At 47.2% G+C, this 23,401-nt stretch overlaps 1 protein-coding gene across 6 annotated transcripts in view; it reads left to right on the plus strand.

Moving 5' to 3' along the window:
- Positions 1-23,401, plus strand: part of PRDM10 (PR/SET domain 10) — a 1,331,210-nt gene that overhangs the window by 982,215 nt on the left and 325,594 nt on the right. For all 6 annotated transcript variants that reach the window (XM_078681965.1, XM_078681964.1, XM_078681969.1 and 3 more), the window contains one exon: positions 17,874-18,041. In XM_078681965.1, the coding sequence (XP_078538091.1) occupies positions 17,874-18,041 (168 nt within the window). The remainder of the gene's footprint in view (positions 1-17,873; positions 18,042-23,401) is intronic.

Here is a 23,401-nt window from a genome sequence, read left to right on the forward strand (position 1 = left end):
TAAACAAGGTAATTTACATTTCTTCTGGACTAAGCCTGAAGGCTGTTCTCTACAGCTACCACTTAGAGAACCTTCTAAGGTTGTCTGAGGCCACTAAAATCACCATAATGGTTGTCTGGATTAGTGCAGGGTGCTACACTTACAAAAGTGCACACCCTATACTAAGCCAGCCTTTCATAAGAACCCTTCCACTCCAGTAGAGAGAACTCTCCACACTTTAAATCTGAGATGGGCCGTAAAACTGTATCTATACACAACAAGAGACATTCTCAAGTCTAATCCATTATTTGTAAACTATGGCCCTTTGTGTACAGGATTATCCAGGTCTAAACAATCTATATCCAAGTGGATAGTGTCTTGAATTTTGTTATGCTACTAGAAAGCAAATAAAGTTCTGTCTTGAAGACCAAAAGTTTATTCCACTTGATGGAAAACAGCTACAGCTGCTTTGATATGAGAAATTCCATTTGCTGACATACGCGAAGCAGCAACATGTAAATCGGTTCACACTTTTACCAGACACTATTGTTTGGACTCAAATTCAAGAACTGGTGCTCGTGTAGGACAGACTTCCCTAAAGAGTCTCTTCGCCTAACTTTCTTTATGGATCGTCCTTTTTCCCTTCCACTGCACTTTGTAGGGATGGGCTGCTGCACTGTTCAGTGCTTATGATTATCAAGGGAATGAGAGAGAAGAAATGGTTTCTTACCTTTATTCTTAGTTCTCTCTCAAGGGAATCTCCATGGAAATCTTCAGCAACTCACCCTTCTCCCCATGTGGAAAAGACTGAGATGCATAATAGGTTGTCTGATTCCCTAAGTAATAATATTGTTTGTGTGGTTAAAAAGAATGGAGGTATATTGATGGGATATTGGTGGGCTGTGAGCCCTGAAAGACAGAGAGCCTTTTTTCATACCTGCAGAGCTGCAGCCTATAAGCCTACTTTATCCTCTTTCTTCTTCAAGTTTGTTTTAAGAAAGGTTTGTGAATGAGATTTATAATGGCAAATTACACAGCTCATGCCAATTTTCCAGTTAAAAAAAAAAACTGTATATTAACCATTTTTAAAATGCAGATTAAAGCAACTGGCCAATATAGCCTAATTTATAGGCTACATAACATTTTAATACATTACGTGCTTATTCTGGCCTTACTGAAGAAAGGTGAACATCTACATGTAAGAATATGTAGTGTAAAGAAGTGTTCAGGACTATTCAGTTCTTAGGATTATCAATGGCCATTCCCCTTAGAGAGAACTAGGATTACAGGAATGAAACCATTATTTCTTGATTCGTTTTTTAGACTGAACAACGTCACTCTTCTTTCCTGTTCTTTAAATTTGATAAATGGGGAGTTGTAGGGCATTACATTTTATACGTATCCCATCAAAGAGTATGGATATCACCTGGAGAATTAAGAGGACATAAATGTTTCTCATGTTGGCTGCTGTCCGTTTGACTTGCAAAACAATTCCTGCTTCTTGTTCCATTGCTTCCCATGGTTTGTGCTCTGCCCAAAGCCTCCATCACAGTATACTTTTTAACTGGCCTGTGTAGATTTGATCTGTGTAACTTTCAGGAGTCATCTTTGATTCATGGTAACTTTTTAACTCTTCTTTTGGTGTAAATAAATCTAAATATGCTGTATTGGATCATTTGACTATTTCCTGGACCCACAGCGGAACCCATCCTATTTAAATTTAATATAACGCACAACTCAGCCATGGGCATCTCAGCGCTGTGGCCAGTTTAACAAGTATCATTAGGAAGATGAGAATTGGAGTTGGAATAGGTAAGCTTTCAACAATTTCCTAAGTTTGCAGTAGTTAGCACAATTGTGAATGTATCGCAGAAGCTTGTTCCAATAAAAGGGGGCAAGGTAACAAAAAGCTTTACCTCCATATCTTGTAAAGCGAGTGGAGGGGACACACAATGATCGTAAGGTTCTGCTAGGTATGTTCGGTTTGAGTTTTAGTTGAAGATCTCTGGATCCTTTTCCTCGTAACACTATCAGCCAGTGCAGCTCCTTTAACATCAGGGCAGAGGAGGTACCGGGAGGGATGTTGAGGATGAGCCTGGCTGCTGTGTTTTGGACGACCTCTAATTTGGCTACCAGTGTCTCATTTTCTTCCGCCAAGAGGGCATTGCCATAGTCTAATCCTTTTACTACTAGGGCTTGAACTAACTTACTTCTGGTGGATGTAGGGAGATACGAAAATGTTCTGCTCAGAAGACGCATGTTCTGATAACATAATCCGGAAGTGCTCAGAATGGGATCTTTCATTGTAAGAGCCTGGTCAAATAGGGATAGGGATAAGCCCCAATTGGGAAGACCACCACTCATCTGACCAGACAGATGAGGCCTTGCCAAGCAGCATGAGCTCAGTCTTGTCTGCATTTAGTTGGAGATAATTACCAATCATCCAGTTGGAGATGGCTAGCATAGCCAAGACAAAACGCTTTTTAGTAGCGGCCAGATCTGACTAGAATGTATATGTCAGTAGGGTATCATCTGCATGGGAGGTTATCTTAAAGCCAAAAGGCTCTACAAGCTTAGCAAGGGGGGAGTCATAGATATTAAACAGAGTGGGGCTGAAACAAGAGCCCTGTGGGACATCCCTGTCTAATGGCATTTTGCGAGAGGTATATAGGCCAAGTATGACAGTTACATATTTGTCTTTCAGAAAATGGTGGAGCCATTTAAGCACAATCTCTCGCAGCCTCTCCGTCATCCTGACCTGGGAGATCGTGTTGAATGCCGCTGAGAGATCTAATAGCACAAGCATGGCAGTGCTGACTGCGTCAAGTCGCAGAGAATCAGCCACTGCCAGAAGTGCCGCTTCTGTGCTATGGCCTGATCGCAAGCCGGATTGCGAAGAATCTAGGATTTGATTTGATTCTAGTTATGGCTGTTAATTGTTTATTAATTAAACCTTCAAGCAGTTTGCCAAAAAGTCATTGTAGCGATATGGCACAGTAGTTTCCCTACGCCTTTTGGTCCAGATGTGTTTTTTCAAAATAGGTAGTACACAGGCAGCCTTTCATTAAAAAGGGATTGTGCCTGTTTCCAACGAAGAATTAAATATCTCTTAGATAGCCGGAGGAAGACAGTTGGATAACGAAGCCACTTCTTTAGGAGGGCAGATAGCCAAGGGAGAGCCTGATTTAGCAGCAGTCAGAGCTCTACTAATTTCCTCTAAGATAAAGCGTTCAAACCTATCTTGGTATTGAAAACAAAAATAAGGAAGTAATTTATTTTCACAATGATATTTCTACCAAACTGTAATACACCCAGGTTCTTCTAATATTCTACATTTGTTAATAGTTTTGATAACGGCCTTGGGATATTTTATCAATGTAATTATTGGAATTGAGCTGGTCTTGTGTACCTGAAATTTATAACGTTAATGTTGTTACCTTTAAAAACTATTTTTATGAATGCATCTTCCTTCATACACCTCACCTTTGAAGTCTCCTCTGGTATTAGACTGGAACCTCATGTGTTTTTTTCTGAGATGCTTCCAACTGCTGGCAGATGGTACCAAAGAAGCTCTGACTATGGAGTCACTAAAAGATTTTTGGAAGTGGTGTAGTGTCTCCATGCATGTGCTTCCCCACACCAATTACATTAGTTCAATTTTGTCTACACAACTCAGATCTCTGAATCTGGAGCTTCCAGATAATTCTGCCTAGGTCTTTGTTAGTTCTTGGAGTGCGATTGGCATTTAGTCAGAAAATACATCACCTGCAAGGCAAATTCAGGCCCAGTGGAGGCAATAAGAATCCTCTGTGTGGGACGGACCATCATGCAAGATGCAGGTGTTGTGTGGCTGGTCCTAGATCAGGATATGAGGTCTATGCTCAGATGCACCCAACACTTTTAGAAGTTAGACAGAAAAAGTATTTTTGCCCTCACAATGGCAGGAGAGGGTACCCAAGTCACATTTTGCCTCCATGGGATGTCGTACTCCATCTCAAAGGCAGTCTCTACCCTTGAGAAGAGAGGTTTAATTACCAGGTGGTGCACACAAATCAGTAAACTCATATGTGCATATATTTTTCTTGCACTATAAATCACAACTGACAGACATCATAGCTTCCCTAAAACATCGGAGCAAGTCTGGTTCATCCTTGTATCCCATATCAGTGCTAGAGATGCTCAGCCCCAAGTCAGAGTTAAGCTTCCCTAGAGCAGCTGAGGGATGGTACAAGTCTACTTGCTTTCACATTACTTTGTTGAAAATTTGTAGTAATAGGCCAGAAACCTCCTTTTCATGCCCTTCGCGCTACCTGTTTATTATATGAACATTGGTTCAGTCTGTGGCTATACTAGATCTGGACAATTCCTCATCGAACATTGATTTGGTTCTGGATCTTACAGAGTTTATGGTCCCAACACTGTTTAAGGTATATCTTGCGGCCCCAGTGGTATCCCCTCACACACAGGCGACAGGTACTTGACATTCTCAAATGACCAACCTCATCTGAGTACTGCCTAAAAACAGAAGATTGGATTTAGTCATATGCAGAAAAGAGGGTTGATATATTACATTACCTACTAGCGGTTGCCAGTAGGTAGTTATAATTAGAACCTAGTTTCCATAGAAAAAGCATTTTTTGATTTGATAATAACTTTGGCGTCGTTTGACGAATATTCGTGAAATTCTCCAAAAAAAAGTCTATCCAGGTCAGCTACTATCCTTCAAACACGTCTGACACAAGAAGTTCTCTCTCTATTACAAAAACATGCAATAGAATCAGTCCCCCTACCTCAACAAGGCACAGGGTTTACTCGCTCTATTTTCTAATCCCAAAAATGGATGGCTCTCTCAGGCCCCTATTGGACCTCAGACCACTAAACCTCTACATTCAGTCAGACCACTTCCACATGGTCACTCTTCAACAGGTGCTTCCACTACTTCAACAGGGTGACTTTCTCTCCACCCTGGATTTAAAGGATGCCTACCTTCACAGGAAATATCTCAGGTTTGTGGTAGATGGTCAACGCTACGAGTTCAAGGTCCTCCCATTCGGGGTGACTACAGCACCCAGAGTCTTCACCAAGTGTCTAGCAGTATTTGCAGCCCACTTAAGAAGACAGCAAATTCATGTTTTCCCTTATCTAGATGACTGGCTTATAAAAGCCAAGTCACACAGCAACTGTGTGCACTACACACACAAAACAATCTAACAGTTTCACCACTTGGGATACACAGTGAACCTCACCAAATCCCACCTCCAACTCTCCAACATACAACAATATCTAGGGGCTACAATAGACACTTCAAAAGCTCTAGCATACTCCAATCCAGTCAGGATAAGTGCCATACAAGCTCTAATACAAAAATGTCAACGTAAACACTCAATATCTGAAAGAAACAGGTTAGTATTAGATTCCTTACCTTAGAATATCCCCAGGCGTCAGTCTGGATCCGGAAACTTTTGCGTAGCAGTACCCCTGCGCGTCGGTAGGCGTCGTCTGCAGGCGTCCCCTGCGGCTCCGCGTCGTCGGCGTCGTGCGCCTTGATGACGTCGCTGGAGTATATAGACGCCGCCTCCGCGCGCTGACGTCAGTTCTTCTTTTTTCCGCGCCAGTTAGCGCAGATCCGAAGAGCAGTACTCCGGTCTTTTGACCTAGTTTTTTGATAACTTCTAACTTTTTTGGTGCCGGTAGGAAGCCCGGGTTTAAAAACTGTGACGGGTGCGACCGCCTGATGTCGGTCACCGACCACCATCGACTCTGCCTCCGGTGCCTGGGCGCGGACCACGACGTCGAGTCCTGCGTCGACTGCCGGGCCTTGACGAGCAAGGCTAGGCGGGAGCGGTCCCGCAAGCTGCTCGAGTTCCGGATGTCGGCCCCGCGTCGAGAGCGGTCCCGGTCCGGCCGGAAGTCGAGGGAGCGGTCGAGAGAACGGTCGCGGAGCCGCCACGAGCGCTCCGGAAGTCGTCACCACTCCTCCGGTTCCTCAGGTAAGCGACACAAGAAGTCGGGGCGTCGTCATCGCACCCCCGACTCCCCCCGACGCTCGCGCGATGCGGCCGGGGGTTCGGGTGGCCCCACCCCCGCGGCTCCGCGTGGGTCGCCGACGCTGCCTGCTCCATACCAGTCGGTCCCTGGGCAAGGCGCGTCGCGCGAGGAGATAGAGGAGTTCCTCATGGCCATGAGGGCGCTGTCTCCTCTGACGGGGCCTACGGCGCCTGCGGGCCCGGTGGTCCCGTCCGGGGGCCCAGGCGGTTCGGGTGCTCCTGCACCGACGCCGTCGGGTGCTCCGACGCCGCCGGCGGCTCCGGCGCCGCTGGGCCCTTCAGGGTCGTCCCCGGCTGGTCACCCGGCCTCTCCGGCGTCGATTCCATCGGGGCAACCCGTGGTGCCGCCTCCGCGCGGCGCCGTGACTCCGACGCCGGTTCCGGCCGGCGTCGGGGCTCCGGCTCCGGGCGGCGCCACCCCCATTTCCTCTCCAGTTCCGGACGCGGAGTCGGACCGGCGTCGCCCGACGCCGAGTCCGGCGCCGATGGGGCCCATTGACCCCGAGGAGCCGGTCTACATCGTCGAATCCGAGTACGGAGATTATGGAGAGGGTTGGGAGGGGTCTGAGGACCCTCTGACACGCGACTGTCAGTACGACGTGGACTGGACAGGTGACTTGGGTGATGCCAGTGGTCTAGACGAATCGCCTAACCCTGGTTTTGTCTCGCCTCCCACTGTGGCGTCGGAGGCTGGGGCTGCCTACCCTGTGGTGCTGATGAGGGCTGCCAAGGCCTTGCACCTTGAGCTCCCCGTCGCAAAGGTGAAGCCTAACATCCTCACCGAGGTATTCAAACCGCAGTCATGCCCACAGGAGCCTCTGCTGCCGTTTAATGAAGCCTTGACGGACGTTCTGTTGGGCACGTGGTCCAGGCCCGCTTCAGGTTCGCCTGTTGACAGGAACGTTGCCAGGCGCCACCGTCCGTGTTCGGACGACCCTAAGTTTCTGTCCACCCATCCCACCCCTGAGAGTCTGGTGATCCAGGCCTCCACATCCCAATCCGCATTCCCGTCGGCCCCGCCCGACCGGGAGTCAAAGAGGTATGACCAGTTTGGAAAGAAGGTCTTCTCGTCCCTGAGTGCGGGACTGCGGTCTTGCAATACCGCATGCCTCTTGGGCCGCTACACCCACTCTCTGTGGGATACGGTCGCGGAGTGTCTGCCGCAATGCCCGCAGGAGGTACGGGACAAGCTCGGCCAGACTATGGTTGAAGGCCGGGATGCGGCGAGGTATTCGATCAGGTGTGGTCTTGATACTACCGACTCGCTGGGCAGAGCGATGTCCACGACGGTGGCGATTCGTCGCCACGCCTGGCTGAGATCCGCCAATTTTTCGCCGGATGTCCAGAATGCCCTGATGGACATGCCGTTCGATGGCAGTCGCCTGTTTGGCGACAAAGCGGACAACGCGCTTGAGCGCTTCAAGGACTCCAGGGTCACGGCCAAGTCCTTGGGTCTCTCGACCCAGCGCCAGCAAACGGGTTCGTTTCGCTCCTTTCGTGGCCACGGAAGGGGCGGTCCCACACGTGCTGCCAGCCACGCACCGCAGAACACTTCTCAACGCGGTGGCGGCCGTGGATTCCGCCGTGGTGGCGGTCGGGGACAGCGGCGAGGTCAGGCCACACCTCCCCCCGCAGCAGCCTCCAAATCCTCCTAGTCCGGGCTTTCGGGCCCATGTGACGCCAGTGGGTGGCAGGGTTCGCCATCACCACTCCCGCTGGCGCACTATCACCTCGGACAGGTGGGTGCTGCAGCTCGTCCGAAGGGGCTACTCCCTCCCCTTCGAGACCACTCCTCCAGCCATGCCACCGCAGAACCACCGTGTGTCGGGGGACCACTTGACACTTCTGCAGGAGGAAGTTACGGCCCTCTTGGCCAAGGGGGCCATCGAGCGCGTTCCTGGGCCAGAAGTAGGGTGTGGCTGCTACTCCCACTACTTTCTGGTGCCCAAGAAGGACAAGGGGGGCCTGCGTCCTATCTTGGATCTACGGAACGTCAACGGCTTCCTCCGGAAGGAGAAGTTCAAGATGTTGACTTTGGCTCAGGTCTTGGCTGCTCTAGACCCGCAAGACTGGATGGTAGCGTTGGACTTGCAGGATGCGTATTTTCACATCCCCGTCCTGCCGGCCCACCGGCGTTACCTGCGGTTCACGGTAGGCCACGAGCACTTTCAGTTTATCGTGCTCCCATTCGGCCTTACCAGCGCCCCACGGGTGTTCACGAAAGTGATGACGGTGGTCGCAGCTCATCTGCGCCGGTTAGGGGTTTCAGTCTTCCCCTACCTCGACGACTGGTTGTTGAAGGCGGGCTCGCCCCAGACAGTCGTCCACCACCTCCAGGTGACGGCAGACCTCCTGCACGAGCTGGGGTTTTCCATCAACGTGCCGAAATCACACCTGTGCCCCTCTCAACAGCTCCTTTTCATCGGAGCGGTTCTCGACTCGGCGCAGTTTCGGGTTTATCCTCCGGAACGGCGGGTCCGGGATATTCAGGCTTTGATTCCCATCTTTCAGCCGTTATCCCGGGTCTCGGTCAGGTTGACGCTGCGGCTTCTGGGGCTGATGGCCTCCTGCATCCTTCTGGTGCATCACGCCAGGTGACGGATGCGGGCTCTGCAGTGGGACCTGAAGTTTCAGTGGGCCCAGCATCAGGGCTACCTATGCGACCACGTCCTGATCTCGGAGGGCACTGCGAGACAGTTGCAGTGGTGGCTTACGGACCGCGATTGGGTCAGGGGCAGATCCCTCTCCCTTCCCCAGCCGGAGCACGTAGTTGTGACGGACGCGTCCCTCCAGGGCTGGGGAGGCCACTTGGGAGAGGCGGAGATCAGAGGCATCTGGTCTCCGGCGGAGTCCCGGCTCCATATCAACATGTTGGAGCTGCGGGCGATTCGCCTAGCACTGAAGGCATTCCTCCCCTTTGTCAACGGGAGTGTAGTGCAGGTGTTCACGGACAACACCACCGCCATGTGGTACTGCAACAAACAGGGCGGAGTGGGGTCGTGGACCCTTTGCCAAGAGGCCCTGCGTCTCTGGCAATGGCTGGAACGTCAGGGCGTGACTCTGACGGTTCAACACCTGGCAGGTTCTCTGAACGCCAGGGCTGACGAACTCAGCCGTCGGTGCTCGGTGGATCACGAATGGCGTCTGAACTCGGACGTGGCGAAAGGCCTCTTTCTGCAATGGGGAGAGCCTTGGTTAGATCTATTCGCGCAATGTCATCAGTTCTGCGCGTTGGAGTTTCCAAGACGGCACTCGCTCGGCGACGCCTTTCGGCACGAGTGGAGTTGCGGTCTATTGTACGCCTTTCCGCCTATACCACTTCTGCCCAGAGTGCTGAAGAAGATCAGGCGCGACCGGGCCCAAGTTATCCTTGTGGCTCCGGACTGGGCTCGAAGGTACTGGTATCCCGAGCTACTCAGCATGTCAGTCGGTCCCTCGATCCGCCTGCCCCTTCAGGAGGACCTTCTGTCGCAGCAGCAGGGGACGGTCCTCCACCCGAACCTGTCCAGTCTCCACCTCCATGCTTGGAGATTGAGCGGCGACAGTTGAGGCCATTTGACTTGCCTCCTGAAGTCTGTGATGTGATTCTGGCAGCCAGGCGTCCCTCCACGAAGTCGGTATATGCCTGCCGGTGGAACAGATTTGTGGCATGGTGCACAGCAAAGGCTGTGGATCCTCTCTCTGCTCCCCTTTCTGAAGTTCTCCTCTTCCTTCTTTCTCTTGCCCAGCAGGGCTCTGCTCTGGGCACTATCAAGGGCTACCTTTCTGCCCTTTCCGCCTTCTTAAGGCTACCTGATCAGTCATCTTTGTTTAAGTCCCCTATTGTACTGAGATTCTTGAAAGGCATCACGCACATGTTTCCTCCTGTTCCGTTCGTGATGCCTCAGTGGGACTTGAACCTGGTTCTGACCTTCTTGATGTGCGCTCCCTTTGAGCCGCTTCATTCCTGTCCTCTCCGTCTTCTCACTTTAAAGACGGCCTTCCTGGTTGCCATCACCTCTGCCAGGAGAGTGAGTGAGCTCCAGGCTCTTTCTGTGAAACCTCCTTTCTTGTCCGTTCATCCTGACAAGGTGGTTCTTAGAACTAGACCTTCTTTCCTGCCCAAAGTAGTTTCTGCTTTTCACATCGGGCAGTCCATCACCTTGCCTTCCTTCTTCCCGCCTCCGCATCCTTCAAAAGATGAGGAGCGGCTCCATCGTCTGGACCCAAAACGTGCGCTTTCATTTTATATGGATCGCACACGCCAGTTCCGGGTGGATGACCAACTGTTTGTTGGCTACGTGGGTGAGAAGAAGGGAAGGGCGGTACAGAAACGAACCATTTCTCGATGGGTCGTCCTGTGCATCAAAGCATGCTACTCTTTGGCTCGGAAGGAGCCTCCTGTTGGGCTGCGGGCCCATTCCACTCGGGCCACGGCGGCTACTACTGCCCTGGGCCGGGGAGTCCCTTTGCAGGACATTTGCCAGGCGGCTACGTGGGCCTCGCTGCACACCTTTGCGAGGCACTACTGCCTGGACAGTCAAGTCCGGAGGGATGGCTTCTTTGGCCGTTCGGTCCTCCAGGACTTTCTGGTGTAGGTTTGTATTGGTTTGCAGACCCACCACCGGGGTTGGTATTGCTGGGGTATCTATTCTAAGGTAAGGAATCTAATACTAACCTGTTTCTTTCAGATGAACAAGTTACTTACCTTCGGTAACGATATATCTGTAAGAAACAGTAGTTAGTATTAGATTCCTTACCGCCCCACCCATCCTCCCCGTTCTGCGAACTGATACCTAGGGTTAAGGACATCCCTTTCAGGGCCCTAGTTTCAAATGGCACCAGTGTTAGTTCTCACATGGCTCTGCGTGTTCTGGCGCGGAAAAGCTGTGTGCAAAGAACTGACGTCAGCGCGCGGAGGCGGCGTCTATATACTCCAGCGACGTCATCACGGCGCACGACGCCGACGACGCGGAGCCGCAGGGGACGCCTGCAGACGACGCCTACCGACGCGCAGGGGTACTGCTACGCAAAAGTTTCCGGATCCAGACTGACACCTGGGGATATTCTAAGGTAAGGAATCTAATACTAACTACTGTTTCTTACAGATATATCGTTACCGAAGGTAAGTAACTTGTTCACCAGCGCAAGTGTTCAGGCAGTTAATCGGGATGATGGCCTCTTGCATTTTCATTGTCCCTTATGCAAGACTCCAAATGCTTCCCTTACAGGAGTGTTTGGCACATCAGTGGAACCAGGCTCAAGTTCAGCTAACAGATCTAGTGTTGGTAGACGACCGCACCCATCACTCTCTACAGTGGTGGAACACACAAAACCTTTCCAAAGGGCAGCCGTTTCTAGACCCATTTCCACAGAAAATGCTAACAGATGCATTGTTCACCGGCTTGGGAGCTCATCTTCAATCCAATACCGTTCAACGCATATTGACCCCTCAACCAAAACAATTCAACATAAACTATCTGGAATTGCTGGCAATCTTCTTAGCGTTAAAATCTTTTCAACTCCACCTCCTAGGCAAAGCTGTCCTGGTTTGTACAGACAACATGACAGCAATGTACTACATAAAGAAACAGGGAGGGACACACTCTCTCCAGCATGTACACCTAGCTCAAAGCATATGGAGATGGCCATTCCCTCAAACAATATATGTCCTGGCAGAACACCTCCCAGGAGTACACAATCCGAATGCTGATCTACTCAGTCGCCAACAACAACAGATCCACGAATGAGAACTTCACCCTCAAATTCTGCTTCCATTCTTTCAAATGTGGGGCCACCCAGAAATAGACCTGTTCGCCACACACCAGAACGCAAAATGCCCAAGCTTCATATCAAGGTATCCACACCCATTGTTCAAAGGCAATGTGGTATGGAAAAACTGGTCAGGCAACTTTGCTTACGCTTTTTCGCCTCTCCCACTCATTCCACTAGTGGTTTGGAAACTCAAACAGAATTCCCTCACAATAATCCTGGTTGCTCCAACATGGGCCCGACAACAATGGTTCACAACCCTCTTGGAACTATCAGTAGTTCCTCATCAAACGCTACGCCTCTCACCCAAGCTTCTCACTCAGAACCATGGAGAGATAAGGCATCCAGATCCCAATCAACTCAACCTTGCGATCTGGCACCTGAAGTCCTAGAGTTTGGCTACCTTAATTTACCACCAGCCTGCATGAACATCATTAAGGAGGCTAGACGTCTTACAACTAGAGCTTGCTATGCCTTAAAGTGGAAAAGATTTGTAATTTACTGTACAAATAACAAAATCAATCCACTAGTTGCTTCCATTCAAGACATCATCTGTTACCTTTTGCATCTACAATGATGTAACCTAGCGTATACATCCATTAGACTACATCTTGCAGCAATAGCAGCCTAGCTCCAAAACAGACATTTGTCTTTGTTTAGGGTATCAGCTATCAAGGAATTTATGGAAGGACTTAAAATGATAATTCCACCCTCTCCAGTATGGAACCTAAATGTGGTACTTACCAGACTCATGGGTCCCCTATTTGAACATATGCATAAATGCGAATTACAATTTCTGTCATGGAAAGTAGCTTTCCTAGTTGCGATCACCTCTCTCAGAAGAGTCGGTGAACTCCAGGCATTAACCATACAAGAACCATTTCTCCAAATCCATCATGACAAAGTGGTTCTTATGACTAACCCAAAATTTCTACCTAAAGTCGTCTCTGCTTTCCACCTTAGCCAGTCTGTAGAACTTCCACTGTTTTCCCTCTACCAGACTCAGTAGCAGAACAAGCTTTTCACATGCTAGATGTAAAAAGAGCGATACTTTACAACATTGAAAGACAAAATCCTTTAGAAAGACTAAACTACTTTTTGTAGCTTTCTCCCCACCTCATAAAGATAATCCTATCTCAAAAACGGGGATTGCAAGGTGGATTGTTAAATGCATCCAAATATGCTATGCTAAAGCCAAACGCACCTTAAACATTCCCCTAGGGCTCACTCCACACGTAAACTAGGGGCTTCTATGGCATTCTTAGGGAACATTCCCCTAGATGACATCTGCAAAGCAGCAACTTGGTCTACACCACACACGTTCACAAAACACTATTGTGTAGACGTTCAAGCAAAACAACAAGCTAGTGTGGGCCAGGCTATATTAAGAACACTTTTTCAAACCACTGCAACAGATACAGGTAGCCACCGCTAAGGAGGTAACTGCTGTATAGTCTATGCACAAGTATACGATCTACAGCTCATATGCCTCGAACGCAAAAGTATGCATCTGTTCCTGGCATGTAGAGCTGTCGATTCATATACGCCCACCCGCCTCCCCGGATACCTCTATCTGTTTCAGTACTATCTTACTTAGATACATTACACATGGACATCCTTTTCCATTTCTTACTAACTCCATCATAACCTTCCATGGCAAAACAATCTGGGGATGGAGTCGATGCCCATGCGCACTATCGTCCTAAGGAGAAATCACCTACCTCGTGACAACAAAGACTTCTACCAAGACAAAAACAAAGTGCAAACATCCAAGCCCAACACCAGATGGCGATTTATGCACAAGTATACGAATCTACAGATCTACATGCCAAGAACAGATGCATACTGGTAAGTAGCATTTTCCTTTTAGGCATGTTGGCTCCTGTAGTTAGCTCAGACTTCATTCTGAAGATCCTTACAACGACTGCCTTTACTGCCTTCATCCAAAACTTATGGCCAAAGATTGTAAGTACTGTCATACTGTTTCTGCAAAAAACTCCATAAAGTGAAGGCTAGTGAGGATCCATGATCAGGGCATGAACGTGAGGGAACATCAGGTCTTTTAAGAATACCCACAAAAGACATCACCCGTTAGAGAAAGACTCTTTGGAAGAGCCCACCTAGAAAATTCATAATAGACACGAAAAGAAACACTCTAAGGGACATCCTACCTCACATGTTGCAGAAATTCTAAAGAAGCCTTTCGACATCTAGCCTAAAAGATCCAGGTCTGAACCTTCCACGCCTTCTCCTCAAGTTTATGCAGTTGAAAAAATCGTTGACGACAGCAGCTCGTTGATGATAACAGCTTAGATGACTATCTTGACATCCACTATACCGTTAACAGCACCTACAAGCTTTTTCAAACAAAACACAAAAAACATTGACAATGATTCAGTCAATGGTCTCGCTGTCTGGGCAAACAAAAATTGTTCTCATTTCGGTTTAAGGTATCCCGGTTGCATTATTACCAGAAAACACTTCACCCAGCAAGGTTTCTCCTTAACCATCAAGGCGGTCACTAGACATTGAAGATTCAGAAGATGACGGATCCTTTTGCCTTGCCTACAATCAATGCAAATGACAGGTAAATGTCAGGAGGATGCAGACGATGAATATCTTGAATGAGAATACACCTTTCATGTTCCACAACTGGAAATTGCAAAACCAAGATCAATAGTGGGCTTTTTTGCAAAATGTTTATATGAACCATATGATGATCCGACCAATATCAGGAAGCTATCATGTAGGTCCCCACAGCTTTGGTTACAGATCTCTACCTCATGATTGCAGATAACTATAAAAGGTTCCCAGAAACACCTGGTCTATAGGCTCAATGCACAGCTGCCTCCTGTTCTGACACCTTTTACATCTTCGCACACTCCTTGTGTGGTTCATTCTCTATGAATCCCAAGCTCACAATGAAGACCTCAAGATCTACCACCATGAAGCAGGGCACCCATTATCTTCCAGAACGTGTACTCTGATGAAGAATCAGAGGAAGGCAAACTCACGCAGGATTCCCCCTCCAGATGCTGGCATTGAATGGAGTGATTATATGGCACCATTGTTGTCTCTGCCTACTCCACCAGTTGTTAGTTCCCCTCTAGATGACATTGGGGGTTACCATGCTGTTCTAGAAATGGCATCCTAAAGATTTCATCTTCCCATCACTCTAAAACAGACTGGTTTTTTATATGATTGGAACCTGCACGCAAGTCGATTAAAGCAATCCCCATTATTGAGCACATCTGGTCAGAAGTATAGAGGATTATGAAGAATTCAGCAACTGTGGCAGCGGTAGTGTCTAATCTCGATTAAAAAATACAAATCTCACAATGACTCTCCATCTTGCCTTATTGGCAACCCTCGTCCAGAGTACATTGTCATGCAGGCTGCCTAGAGATGATCAAGGAACCCCACAACACCTTGCTCAACCCCACCTGACAGGGAGGATAGAAGATTAGATGACATGGGAAAAGGTTGTTCACAATGGTGGCAACTGCTGTGAGGGCATCTAATTCTCTTGCGGTCTTGGTGAGACATGATTGAAATGTGTGGTCGATCTTGGTGCATATGTGGAGTTCTTGCCACAAGATAAGAAGACCAGCTCAAGGTAAACTATTTTGGGAGCTATTCTGGATACAGACAAAGGCAAAGCCTTCCCTACAAGGGAGAGAAGTTTGGGTTTGGCCAACCTGGAAACCAGTCTTCAAAAAAGAGCCTGTTTCAATTCATCTCTTCAAATCATTTCTGGGTATGATGGCTTGCATTCCCCTAATTCCCAATTGCTGCCTCCACATGAGGCCTTTTCAGGAGGAAATAGCACAAAGCCTAGGATCCTAGGACAACATAATCAAAGAAAATCCAAGGATGAAAGCTGCAAACCTTGATGGATACAAAAAATAAAATATCGCTGGATCTCGTATTCCTCAACACAAGACCCTAATTTGTGAAGAATAAGATGCATCTCTAGAAGGCTGGGAGAAGCAAGAAGGGAGAAGATAACACCTTGTTCTCAGTGGGAGCACAAACGATTTGGAAATGGGTTGTTCGTCACCACACTGAAGAACGGATCATGTACCTCGAGTCAGCAATCAGAGGGTAGACACTCAGGAGAAAAACAAAAGTGTGTCACAAATGGGAACTACAACTGGCATCCATCTTTCCAAGCTGTGAGTAAAAAAACAGATTTGTTTGCGAACATCTCAATCGCAAATGTCACAACAATTGAGTGTTGCCCTCAAGAGGGATTGTGGGGTAATCCTTTCCAGATGACTTGACAGGAATTTTCACTTACGTGATTCCTCTACTTCCTATGTGGCCAAGACCATTTAACAAAATTGAAAGAGAACGGGGTCCCCCCATCCTAAAAGTCCCATCGTGGCCGTAGACTGTGGAAAGATCTTAGCCAAATCCAGAGCTGAAATAACAAATGCAACATACACGTGAACTCATGTGTGTATATGGTGTTCTGAAAACAACATTAACCCTTTTTCTTCATTACCAAAGCAAATTCATCATCCGTTCTTCTTACACTTAGTACAATCAGGTCTCTCACATGTTTCTGTCTAATTCCACCTGACAGCGATTTCACACTTTAGAAGGTCATCAAATCAATTGTCACTTTGCTCTTGCAGACGAGTAAAAGGATTTCATCAAGGGCCTATTTATGGCTTATCTACCAGTAAGGAGACCAGCAGTTTCATGGCAATTAAACACAGACTTCTCTTCGCTAATAGAGTTTGTTTGAAGCCATACATAAAGCGCACTCCAAATACCTGCCTTGAAAGATGGCTTTACTATTAGCTGTAACATCTGCAAGAAGTACTGGTGAAATCTAAAGCTTTTACTAAAAATCAGCCTCATAACAAATTTCAAAGGCATACTAAGAACGAATCATTAAGTGCCTTAAGACTTTCATCTAAAGAACCAATAGCCTTCAAGTCTAGTCTCAATGTCAAAAAACGTCGCAAGTTTTATATTAAGAGCACTAAAACATTCAGAAAATCTTAACTTCTAATTGCCTTTGGCCCACCTAGGATGGGTCCCGCACAAAACATAGCATTGTACTTACTCTGGGTCTCTGCGGCCACTGTTTTTTGCCATCAAACAGCTGAGCATTCCTTGGATGGAAACGTTCGAGCACATTTCACTGGAGATGTGGTTACTTTGACTGCTCTATTTGCTGGAGTACCTTTTTCGAACATGTGCAGATGTGGAAAGATAGAAACATATTTACCCATCGTAACAGTCTGGCCTGCAGCAGTGGGTAAAGTAGTCCTTATGAATCTGGTTCACTGAGGTGAGCTCCACTTTCTTTCCTTTCTATCGTTAGGCATGTTACCCACCACCACTTAAATGTAATCTTCTACTCTATGTCTATGGCTCACTATTGGGATTCAAGCATGTAAATTTATGAAACATTCAACTCTGGAGTTCCTTATCAGTACAACTGGTATAGTTCACCAGTATTGGTTTCTTTCATAGATTCACATGCAACCCAACAGGAGCCTACTGCTTATAAATACCGCTGTATCTTACCTTTACATTTGAGCTGGGAAATCTGAGGTATGGTGGTCCTTGAAGGAAAAAGTATTTCCTAAGCTGCTGCTTGTATTGGTTCTATTCCAGTGATGTGAATTGAAATAACAATGCCATTGCTTTGAGCTTTGTTATGCTATGCTTTCCCTTTATACTGCTTACTATAATTACTGTGGATGTGGAATGCCTACCTTGACGTTGGGAAATATTCAAGCATGTGAGTCTGTTAAAGATATCCGTACTGGAGAACTGCAGTTAAGTAGCTTGGTTTTTTTTTTGCTTACATTTCGTGGTGAGCCCAAATCACCTTTGTCTTTGCAAAACATTGGTGTCTGTTTTTTTATCTAAAGACAGAGCACAGTTTAAAAGAAGTACTTCAGTAGCACTTGGTTTAAGTAAGAACACTTCAAGCTATCAGACCAACCTACTTTCTTTTTGATGGATATTTGATCTTTTCACAGATTTGTTATTGTCAGATCTTATTGTATGAATGTTCTGTAATCTTCAACAGGGAAAATTATTCAGGATTTCTGGTTTTCTTTTTAATCCCAGACAACTGATTTATTGACTCAAGCTATGACAGAGCTCTCTCAGACTTTAACTGACTACAGAACTCCACAAGGGGATTACCAAAGAATCCAATACATTCCTGTGTCACAGTCTGCTGGTGGCCTTCAGCAGTCTCAACATATCCAGCTGCAAGTCGTTCAGGTGGCACCAGTAAGTCATCTCTTATACTTTCTCTTGTCTTGCGTCCATAGGTCATGGTGCTGTCAAGTATTTTCCTGTTTTTTATTAAACACATTTCATTAAGTCTTTAGCCTATAACTAACATTAAATCAATCAACAGTATTTTTCCTTACCTACATAATATTCCTATGACAAGCTATTTCATTACATACTGTGTACACAGTAACTGTCTGCTGATGTAGTGCAGATAAGATGCCTTCTCAGCTGATAGTATTTAGCCTGTTATGTCGTGCTCCTTTTTCAGTATGCACTGTTTTGGAACCGATCAGCTTATTTTTTCAGGAGAATTTGTTTGCTTCACATGGCATTTTTTCCCTTGTAGTTTATTTAAAAAAAGTTTTCAGTCTGGTGCGAACAAAATAGGTTTGTTTTATCCCTTCAGGTTTTTAACAGTTACTTGAGTCTTCTTTTTGGCAGGATTTCAGCTAGAGTCTTCAACTGAGTTACAGCAGTTTAACCCATATACAGCATAATGCCAACATTTGGGGGCAAGAAAGAGGGACGTTTAAAAAAGCAATTTTAAGGAGGAGACAGCAAAAATATAGCTGTATGTGGTTTAAACAATTGTGAGTCACCCTGCTGAGACAGGTGTGTTGGCACATATGATATGGGTAGAAATGGAAGTGCATGAAAATAATATTATTATCCAGTATTGGGGTATCTTTCATAAATTCACATGCCTGAATCATTCCCCGTCGCCGAGGCAGGAGTCCCACAGTATATAAAAAAAGCAGTGCCAAAAGCAAATTACAGTAGTAGGCCCTATGAGAAAGACCTGAGGCCTAGATTGTAGTAGCCTATCTACCTCATTATGCTAAAAAGACCAAAGTCTTTGTTCCAACCAATCAGCTCACAGCACCCTCTAGAACCCTCTTTGCAGAGCCAGTTCTCCTCAGATTTTCACCGCACGTCGTGTGGAAGGGAGTCTCCCTGAGACTCTACTCAGTTTTTCTCTACTTCAGGATGTCTGACAAGAAGGCCTTGTTTAGACCTTGCAGAACATGTGAAAAGAAAAGGGCCCATGTTGATGACCAACATAAGGTCTGCATTTATTGCCTTTATCCAAAACATGAGGCAAAAAAGTGTAAGATCTGCCACACCTTCCCTTCCAAGACCTTAAGGGATAGGGAGGCCAGAGTCCTTTTATGGCTCAAATCCGCTTCTACTGATGATGAAGACAGAGCTTCGACCTCCAGTAAAAGAGCAAGATCGCAAGAGGATTATCCAAATGAGGGGAGAAAAAATGTCAAAACCTCCCACTCCACTTCGGGATCTTCACAGAGATCTCCAACTTCTCTCTCTGATGCCCCACCTCTTAAGGAATCTAAAAAGAAAACTGAGTAAAAGCTGTTCTGTCTCCTCAGCTTTTCCTGTGACTACCATCTCGGTTACATCTTCTGCTCCTTCGTCAACGGCGACAATTTCTACCACAGCTATCACCTCTCCTATCCTGTCTACTAGGATCTCTATTGTGGCAAAAAGAACCATCGTCGACGATCCGTCGACAACAGCCTCGTCGTCGAAGAAGCACTCGTCAACGAAGATACCATCGAAGCCCCCGTCGACGAAGACATCCGTGGTGCCGTCGACGACCGTCTCGCCGACGAAGAAGCAAAGTTCGTCGACGATGAGCCCGTCGTCGACGCTTACAACAATCCAGATAACTGCTTCAGCAAAGCCTCCAGCCATAGAGACATTTTCTACGCCACTTTCTTCAAAAACTTTCCAGTTAATATCGTACCGGAGGCAAGAAGATTCTTATATCTTGCCACTTACGCCCTCTCATCTCTTAGAGACTTATACTCATGAAGAGGAGGATGATTTTGAGGATGATGACAACGAGGGAGCTTTTGGGGTGGCTCACCATCCTTCGGAATTGAACATTAGGTGTCAGTATGATGAGGAGGATGATGACTATGCTGAGCATTACTTTCAAGAGGACATTATAATGCCTCATCGTACAGATACCAGAGGTGATCTCTGGCTTCAGAGTCCAGCCATCTGCCACCGAGCCTCATTCAGGATTTACAGGCCATGCTGGCAGACTATAGACAACGCTTTCCACCACAGCAGGTCGTTCCTCCACCTCAACCTGCAGTCCCTGCTCCTCAACCTGAAATTCCACCACCTACGTCTCCGGTCACGGAAACTCAATGACCTGATTTGCCTGCACACACCCTGGACACTTCTACGGATGAAGAAGTAGAGGAAGGCGAGTTACCAGATAATCCTCCTTTGGATCTGTGGGATGATTGTTATTTCAATGCCGTCTCTGCCAACCCCACAACCTTCAGACTCACCACCTGAAGATATAGGTGGGTTTCATAATCTTATGCAGCGAGCTGCGAGTAGATTTCAACTGCCAGTAACAGTGAAACAGACAGACTGTTTTCTTCTTGATTTTAAAGAAGAAACTAGGAAGGTATCTAGAGCCATTCTTATTATAGGTTATATCTGGAAGGAAGGCATCAAAGTGATGAGAAATCCTGCTTCTGTACCTGCCATGTTACCACGGATTGACAAATATCGAGCTTCTCTCAGTAGCCCTTCATGCCTTACTGGACACCCGCGGCCGGATTCGGTCATTTCACAGGCCGCCCAACAAAGATCGAAAACCCCAGCCACCCCATCACGACACCACCAGATAAGGAGGGCCGTCGTTTGGGCCTTATCAGTAACAACATTTCAACTATGGCTGTTGCCTCAATCAGGGCTGTGAATTCTTTGGCGATTATAGGGCTCTATGATCGCCAAATGTGGTCTGACATGGCTGGTCTGATTGACCTAATCCCGGAAGATAAATGACAGGAGGCTTGCAAGATCTTGATGGAAGGGGAACGGGCAGCTGCAGAAACCATTGACTGCGCTTTGCATATTGTGAATACAAACTTTAGACAACTGGCAGGAGCCGCAGTTTTCAGACAACAGGGCTGGCTAAAGGCTACCACCTTTCGGCCCGAGGTCCAACTAAAGATCCTGGATATGGCCTATGACGGAGAGTCTCTATTTGGGAAACACATAGACGATGCCCTCCAGGCAATCAAAACGGACACTGATACCGCAAGATCCCTGGGTTCCCTGCAGTACAAGCGGGGATCCTTTAGCGGTAATAGAGGACGTGGATACTCCTCTAGATGAAGCTATTACCAACAAGGCAGACAATATCATCCTCAATACCGGCAGAATTATCAGTCTTCTTACCGCCAGTCTGGAACAGCTAGTTTCTCTCGCCAAGGCGGACGAAAGCGCACAAACAATCAAGGGCGAGATACTCACAGAAAACAGTGAGATCAGTTGGGCGCCAACCTTATTTCCTTCCCTCCCTGTGGGCGTGAAAATATCTGGCTTTCTACAACAGTGGCAACAGATTACATCCGATCAATGGGTGCTAGACCTAGTTCAACATGGTCACACCCTAGAGTTTGTCACCAAACCACCAATGACTCCGCCCAGGGGTCCCCCTCCCCCTCGTCTTCACTTATTGTTCAAGGAAGTTCATTCAATGCTCCTCAAGAACGCTATAGAAAAAGTTCCAGTTCACCAAAGGCGGACGGGCTTCTATTCCCATTTTTTCCTCATAAAGAAGAAATCGGGGGAATGGCGACCGATCTTGGACCTGCGCAATCTCTACAGATATATCAAGAAGCAGGGTTTTCGCATGGTCACTCTTTCGGAAATTCTAAGTTGCCTGAACGAGGGAGATTTTATGGTTTCTTTGGACATGGAAGACGCATACTTTCACATCCCAATTAACCCAAAACATCGAAAGTCTGTTTCACTGTGGTTGGCGCCCACTATTCAAAGTACTCCCATTTGGCCTCACAACGGCTCCAAGGATTTTCACAAAGTGCCTGGCCCCGGTAGCGGCAGCACTACGCTCTTCCGGGGTCCAGGTTTTCCTGTACTTGGACGACTGGCTAGTCAAAGGTCCATCAAAATGCAAAGTACATAACGACATAACAGCGTTTCGCAATCTCTTTGCATCCCTAGGTCTCACTGTGAACGAAAACAAATCTCAATTGATTCCGAGAAGAACCCTGCCTTTCCTAGGAGCTCGTCTGGACACAATACAATGCAGAGCATTCTTGTCTCAAGAAAGGCAACTCGGTCTACAGACTTTGGCTATAAAACGGTCAAAAAGAAAGTCACTTTCTGTTCGCTTCACTTCTGGGAATGTGTTTTTTCGGCCATAAATCTCATTCCACTAGCATGTCTAAAAATGCGGCCTCTGCAGGAGGAGCTACATCTTCAGTGGGAGCAGGCGACAGGTTCCTTCGAAAGACATCTTCAAAGTAACCCCACGCATGGTAGATGCTCTTCAATGGTGGACGCAGCTACGCAATCTAAAACAAGGGCTCACATTCTTGCAAACTCCTCCAGACTTCGTTCTAATGACAGATGCGTCCATGGAGGGCTGGGGGGGTCATCTACAAGTCTTGCAAGTGCAGGGCAAATGGTCTAAAAAATACAGTCAATGTCACATCAACAGTCTGGAGTTGAAAGCCATCTTTCTATTCCTACAAGTGTTCCTTTCCAGAATCACAGGGTCTTCAGTCCTGGTCCGAACGGACAATACCACCAGCATGTTTTACGTAAACAAGCGGGGAAGAACAAGGTCAGCTACGCTCTCAAAGGAGGCTCAGGTGTTATGGGAATGGCTAACGCTTCACAACGTAACTCTGAAGGCGGAACATGTCAATGGCCTCCACAATACTCTGGCGGACAAACTCAGCAGATACTTGTCGGATTGCCACGAGTGGGAACTGGACAACACTCAATTGATAAAGGTGTTCCAGACATGGGGCCAGCCAACATTGGATTTATTTGCGACCCAACAGAACAAGAAATGCCGGTATTACGCCAGCAGATACCCTCAACAGGGATCAAGAGGGAATGCCCTGTCCATGCGATGGTCAGGGATTTATGCTTACGCCTTTCCTCCGATCCCATTGATTCCACGAGTGTTGCGCAAAATGAAGCTGGATAGCTGCAGTCTCCTCCTAATTGCTTCCAGATGGCCTAGTCAGTATTGGTTTCAGGAGCTCATGTTGCTCTCACAGGAGCCTCCAATCAAACATCTCCCGGCACCAACGCTACTGTCACGCAGCGGGGGTCATATACTGCACCCAGACCCTCAATCTCTGAAATTGCACGCATGGCTCCTAACTTCTTAGAGTTTCAACACCTCCAAATCCCTCAGGATTGCCGGGACATCTTAAAGAAAGCACAAGCCCAGAGCACATTAAAGACTTATCGTCTCAAATGGAAGCTGTTAGAACTGACTATTTCTGGTAGGCTAAGGCTGACGCCAAAGCCAGGCAGAAACCACC

Source organism: Lissotriton helveticus, chromosome 3_1 (assembly GCF_964261635.1).
Source record: "Lissotriton helveticus chromosome 3_1, aLisHel1.1, whole genome shotgun sequence".
In the NCBI taxonomy this organism is placed as follows: domain Eukaryota; kingdom Metazoa; phylum Chordata; class Amphibia; order Caudata; family Salamandridae; genus Lissotriton; species Lissotriton helveticus.